Below are 6,817 nucleotides of genomic sequence, written 5' to 3'. Positions count from 1 at the left end.
ATAATTATTGTAAAATTCTTATTTAATTAAAGTAAATTGTTATGGAATTATAATAATAAGTCAATATTTTACAACTAGTTTCGAATATTAATACCGAAAGTTCATACTTAGCTCTCATAATACACGATATGATCGACTTAACGTTTGAAGGAAGAGGTGGGGAGATAGCTCCATATATATCTTTTTAAATAAAAGAGATCCATTAAAGTTTAAAATCGTAAAGTAATAGGAGCTGAACTTTAGTTAGGTTGCTTTTTCCCCATAGTATACAAAATCATTTTCACTTAATATGTCGATTACTTGTTGTTCTGAAAAAAGGGCAAATAAAAACTTTAGGCGAAAATATTATAAATTTATACAATCAATTAGATCAATCAATCAGATAGTTTGGTTAATCTTTCTCTTCCATAATCTGTTTCCGACTATTAGTATAGGTTTGATTTTCATTAGTTGCCAACAATGTTTCATTCTATTTATGAAAAAATACCAGCAAATTATCATATTCGATAAAAATTTATTAAAAATTTCTAGTTTTATAATGAATTTCCTTGATTGTTCCTGGCTTCCAAGAATTCCTGACGATTCCCGGTTTTCCCCGTCGGCTGGCTACCTTGCATTTCATATGAAAGTCAAGTAGTATCATCAGTTAAATATTGACATACTGACCTAAAAGTCAGATTCGACTCCAACTGCCATATTACATGTTGACTCCCTCCCCGTCCTTTCACAACTACATTAGTTAATTCAGCAATAAGCAACACACATTAGTTAAACTTTAAAAATCATTTTATTCATTCCTCTAGAGATCCAATTCAATCAATACATTCAAACATGTTAGACATTACACTATAAATAAAAGAACAGCATTCAACCAATGTTGCACATAATTGTATAAATATAAAAAACAGCACACACAAAGGTAAAACAGCTGTGCACATATGAACATAAAAAAAGAGATGGCATGATATAAAAGCATTCAACTATTTACAATGACTTTATCACAGCCGTTACTTTGATCAAATACTTCTTAGACTCATTTTAAAATAAATTTAAAACTTAATTAAACATATATATATAGGAAAAATTTTTATCAAGTAAACAAATGCACTCGCAGATAAATTTGACACGATAAAATTAGCAATTTTTTTTAATTTATAAAATTTCAATAAAATTTAGATTTCTTAAATTTTTAAAATAATTAAAACTGTATTCCAAATCTTTCTCATTTATAAAAGATATTTCATATAGATCTTATAAATATTTATATAGATTTCATTTTTAAAAAATGGTACCTTTAATTATGTTTAAATAATAAATAAAATGATTCTGAAGTGGCAAGGACAACTTAGAAATAGCTATAAAAATTAGCTATAAAATTTTTTAACTTAAATAAATAAATTAAAATTATGCAAATTCTTTTTATGTTTAGTGAAAAAAATGCCAAAAATAACTATCGGATTTATTTTTAATTGCCAAATAATGGACATTATATTACCAACATGTTTTATGAAGCTTTATGATAAAAATTTAAAAAATAATTTAATAAATACCATTTTAAATGCTTCTAATTTTCCGTCATCAATCAAAGCTATTTTAAAGCAAAACATTTAGTATACAGCAATTCATCTATTCAAATAAAATGCAGAAACCTGATAAAATAACATTAAATACATTTTGAATTTTATGGTAGGTATGTAAAAAAGTAAAATATAACAGATTCATACATTTAGGTAAATGATCAATTTTTCCTATCAAGAATAGGCTGAATTTTACAATTAATAATTATTTTTTAAGGGAGTAAAAGCTCTCTTTCACACTCTAGTTTTAAAAATTTCCAAATGCTGAAAAAAATTACAATCTATGAAAAAAAAAATTTTGCAATTAAAGTTTAAAAGCACAACAGAGATCCAGATCCACCGCCCCCTTTTTCCTAAATGACATGTGCATGCACTGATGTTATACTAAAATTTGACAAATTTTTGTTATAAAAATTTTTTAAATGCCAAAATTCATAAAAGTCAAAAAATTATATAAAAAAGTTAAAATTGTTCCACTGGCTTTAAGTAGCCATAACATCTCGACTGCTGTGGGGGGGGGAGCAGGGGGGGGGGCACTGATGATCTGTAGGCCCATATAAATTATATTGCAAGAAATTCAGCACAGCAGTCAATGTGTTAATCAAGATTCTTTAAACTTGTCACTCATGCTTTATTCTTTAAAGAAAAATTGATCACATACCTAAATGAATATTTTTCTAAAACTTATTGGTGGTAATTGGGCTTTTCAAAATTTAATTTAGCTGTTCACACAAAAGAGTCACTCCAATTTTGAACAATGACAGAATTACAGGATTTTTCAAACAAAGCTTTTGAATTCTCCCCTTTTTCATGCACATCTTGTATAAATGCCCATAGTAGTAAACCATCATTGAAATTTGTTCTTCTGTTTTGTAACTTCTGTTGAATTTGTTGCGGAATATTTATTTCTTGGTCACTTTTTGTACAATCTTTTTCTTGTGAATCTTCTACATTCTTTCTTCTTTCTACTAAAACCTGTCGTAATTTCCTTTCTCTTTCAGCAAGGTACCTGAAAGTAGGACAATTATCCTCATTTATAAAAGCTCCATTTTCTTAAAATTTAAAATATTGCTTTCTACAAATTTAGTTAATACAAGAACAGATGAAAATCTAATTTATATTTTCTATTAAAAATTAAAAGCTTTTCCCATACTTTAAAACTCAGTGAACCAAAAGTCATTCAAATTAACACCGTTATATAGTCCTGGTAGAATTATAATTCCATCACACAAATTTCTGAAAAACTGAGTCCAATTATCCTTCCATAACTAGTTTTTAGCTAACTATGCACTATTAAAAGACAGATTTACACAGATTGAAACAATCATATGATATGTTCAATATCAAGGCTGAATATAGGTATATTAAACTTTGAAGTTATGCTCTCTCAGTAATTACTGCATTGCTAGAAGTGCTTGTGGTCTAATGTTTGCATAATGGAATGCGTCTTTTCTATTGATTAATGCTAATAATTAAAGAAATTGTTGAGTGGAACACACACACAACCTTATATTATATATATAGAAACAGGTTTAATGTTAAAGAGAGAAAATAAAAATGGGAAACTAGTAGCATAGATCCTGATGAGAATAAAACAGTGCATTTATACCAATTTTTTTAAACTTGAAATATGATGAGGAAGTAAAATACCATTTATGTTAAGCAATTAATGACAACTAAGGACAAAACAGTCATTAACATTAGAATTATAGCAGCAGTCATTTTGTTCATTGTCATAATTTTAGTCTCAATATAATTCTAGTGATAATATTCAAACTAAAAACAGTCAAGGTTTTGGCGATATGTAATGCACGGGGATAGAATTTGGGACCTTGTGGTTAGCAGTCCAGTAACATAACCATGATACCAAAACAATTGCTTGGGTAGCAGAGCTGTTAACTGGCTTATATGCTATTCACCACAGACTCTCCCTCCAGTGAGTTGGAGGTGAAACGAACGATATGGCTGTTGAGTGGTGATGTATTGAGCTGTTGTCTAATGGACCTGTACCTAGTTGAGTAGTGTCAAGCGTTATGGCAAGTGTTTGTGGTTGTTGATACTCCAAGCGAGTCTGACGACTTTGGTTGCGGGTAGATGGTGCCACAACAGCTGTACGAAGGTTGTAGGTTCATCGCCCGAGGTCACCAATTTAGTGATATGAGATGCGCGAGGATAGAACCTGGGACCTTGTGGTTAGCAGTCCAGTAACGTAACCATGATACCAAAACAATTGCTCAGGTAGGACAGCTGTTAACTGGCTTATTTACTATTCACCACAAGGTCAACTGAACAGAAACTCAAGAAAGAAAAAAGAAGTATCTAAAAACACATGAAGAAACAGCAAATAATTCAGTTTGAAAGATAGGAAATTGTCAAATATTACATGGAAACATCTCTAGTAGAGCATTTTACAAGAAATATCTAAATAAATTTTGCATGAAAGAAAAAAAAATAATTACTGGCAAGACAAATAATGCACAGAAATAATAAATCAATAAAAAAATATCACAACAAATGCAACAATGCACAGACGAAAAAGTACACAAGAAGTGCCAAAACCCAAACCAGTGTTTGTCATTCAATGAGTTAGACACTTATCTCAGTCCTGCATGCAAAAAATCTTTGTTTAGAGCTTATGGTAAAAATCCTATGACGTGATATTCTTCATTAAGACAATGGCTAAGGACAGATTCAAGAAATTCTGAATACTTGTGCTTTAACATAAAGTTAACTAGATTCAGGGAATGCAAACAGATGTTTTAGGCTTTGTTTCAGATGTTTGGAATATATTTCTTGGAAAATGCTTGATGTATTATAAACAGGTGAAAATTAACAATGGATAAACAATTGTTTACCAAGAAGATTAAACATTGATTCATTTAATATGTCATAAACGCCCAATAAATTCATCATTAAATTTTGATACTAATATGCAATCAATGGAATTATATGCTGAACTAATATTTTTATTTGGCAAAAAATGAAACACAACCAGAAGAGAAATGTCAGATGCAGTTTATTGTTTGATGGAACCTGATTACAGTGCTAGGAGAAATTTAATTTCTTTATGATTGGTGAAATAAATGAAGGCAGCAAGAATAAGCAATGTTGGAACAATAAATCATCCAAAGAATAAAGTATTATCTTATTTATTAAAAAAAAAAAACACAAGATTTGTGCTCTATTCAAAAAAGATATTTAAGGATAACAATCATTTGCATCTCAGCGAAGAAAAAAAATTTTTAATGCCATGCCCCTGTTTATCTTTTAACCCCCACACTAGAAATCTCATCCAATGAAAAAGTTGCACTAAGTGTGAAATTTTACAATTTGATCAAATATGGAGTAAATGTTGTAGAAAACACTGCATAAAGTACTCATCCAGACATGGTCAAATAAAAATAAATGAATACATCAGTTTTGATTTAGCTGCATTAAATGCAAAAAATTTACAAGGTGACACCTGGATATAAAAATACCAGGCACTGCAATTTTATTTTGAATAAGGCTATAGTCTGTATTTTCTGTAGGCGATTCAAGATCCTATTTTCTATCTCGTTATTGGTTGTCTGGTACAAGTAACGTGGTAGAAAATGTGACCTTGAACCACCTACAGAAGATACACAGACTTATAGGTAGCTTCAAAATATATGCATTTTATCAAATATTTCAAATTTTTTTTGCTTGATACTTGCAACAGATAAAACTGATATGTGCAAGATTCTTCTTATAAACATAAACAATGCCAAATAAATTCATGCAAAAACAAGAGCAACTTTTTAAAAATGTTTGTAGAATCCACACATCTAAAATTAAGAAAATCGATAATTTGTGTACACTTCCCTATCAAATAATATATATTGATAAACTTATTTTGCAGTCAAAATGATTACGAGGCAAATTATAAGCATTTGACAAATTTAAAAATAACTAGAATGATTTCTAACTATTTTAAATCATTTTATGTTTATGTATCGTTTGTTTATAAATAATGATAATTTAAAAAACAACTGGAAAGATTTTTATACATTTTCCCTCTTTTTCATATTTGATTATTATTCGCTTAAATAGGTTTATTTATTAAATATGCTAACTGTATACTTACATGATTTAACTTTACAAAATATTACCAACAAGTGCATTTTTTTTTCTTTTATTTTTGGATAAGCAGCCAAAATAACCATTGATCACAGTTACAGATATACAAAAATACAGTAATGTTAGCGTTAATAAATACAAACGAATATTAAGGATTTCGATTTAAAATTAATATAAATCTGATTTGAAGACAATATTTTAAAACCAGATTAATAAGAAATTCAAAAGATTTTACTTATGAATTTAAATAAAAAAAAAGAATCAAATTAGCCAAATTTACTCTTAGTATCAAATTAATTTTCATGGAAAGAATGCAAATAGAAAAAAATGCAACTTACTCTTCAAACCACTTTACATCATCTTCTGACAAATTTTCTGCATTTTTATAAAATCTTAATCGTATTTCTTCAGCAGTTTCTAATTGTTTGACTAATTTAAGCTGTGGATGAGATGGACAGATTCTGTGCGTATGTGCAAATCTTACCATGCAACCTAGAATAAAAATATAGATAAATATATAAATGATATTAGGATTTAAAAAAATCAATTTAATTTTGTATATAAAAGCAAAAAATGCAAATTAAAAGTCAAAGCCACTAGTTGGTAAAAAGATGTCGAGATTCTCACTAAGAGTTTGAAATAATGAATTTACTATTTTTTTTATTAATAAAATATACAGAAATAATTAAGAATAAAACTGAAAATATTAGATCATACATTTTTTCCATTTTATTTCTGTCAATAAACACAATGAAACTGGTTTGAGAAAGATTCTAAATATGACTCTTGATATTTTTAAATAAGTTTCATTAATGAATGTGCTAAAACTTGGAAATAATATCTAATCTTTCAATCTGAAAACACTAATGCAGTAACTACTACATACAAATTAATTGTTTAATCAGATGTTATTAATTCTTTTTAACCTGTTAATACCTTGTGTTATGTTTATAAAACAGTTTATTTCTTTTCAAATGCATAGCTAAAAGCATAATTTTTTTTAATCAATATGTATCCTCAAACTTTTAAACAATTTACAGCTTGCATACCATTTAATTAACATATTTTAAAACCAAAGTAACGTTATTTTGAAATTCTTCTGCTCTGATTTGCATTTGAGATAATGTAAAGAATTCAAAGTA

At 28.1% G+C, this 6,817-nt stretch overlaps 1 protein-coding gene across 1 annotated transcript; it reads right to left on the bottom strand.

Annotated features, from left to right (window-relative positions):
* Positions 1-2,109: 2,109 nt before the first annotated feature.
* Positions 2,110-6,162, bottom strand: LOC129972732 (uncharacterized). The gene is made up of 2 exons (XM_056086973.1): positions 6,014-6,162; positions 2,110-2,586 (listed from the first exon to the last, which is right to left on the bottom strand). The coding sequence occupies exons 1-2, from the start codon at positions 6,160-6,162 to the stop codon at positions 2,304-2,306; spliced, it is 432 nt and encodes a 143-aa protein (XP_055942948.1). The 3' UTR covers positions 2,110-2,303.
* Positions 6,163-6,817: the final 655 nt, after the last annotated feature.

The sequence above is a fragment of the Argiope bruennichi genome, chromosome 6 (assembly GCF_947563725.1).
Source record: "Argiope bruennichi chromosome 6, qqArgBrue1.1, whole genome shotgun sequence".
NCBI lineage: Eukaryota > Metazoa > Arthropoda > Arachnida > Araneae > Araneidae > Argiope > Argiope bruennichi.
The sequence above is the reverse complement of the archived record's forward strand: the minus strand, read 5'-3'. Positions and strand labels throughout refer to the sequence as shown.

What these genes read in the sequence shown, in the direction of transcription:
- LOC129972732 (XM_056086973.1), bottom strand. Translation starts at nt 6,162, where the DNA reads ATGGTAAGATTTGCACATACGCACAGAATCTGTCCATCTCATCCACAG. An exon ending in GATGTAAAGTGGTTTGAAGA is followed by an intron (nt 2,587 to 6,013) that starts GTAAGTTGCATT and finishes TCCTACTTTCAG; the next exon opens with GTACCTTGCTGAAAGAGAAA.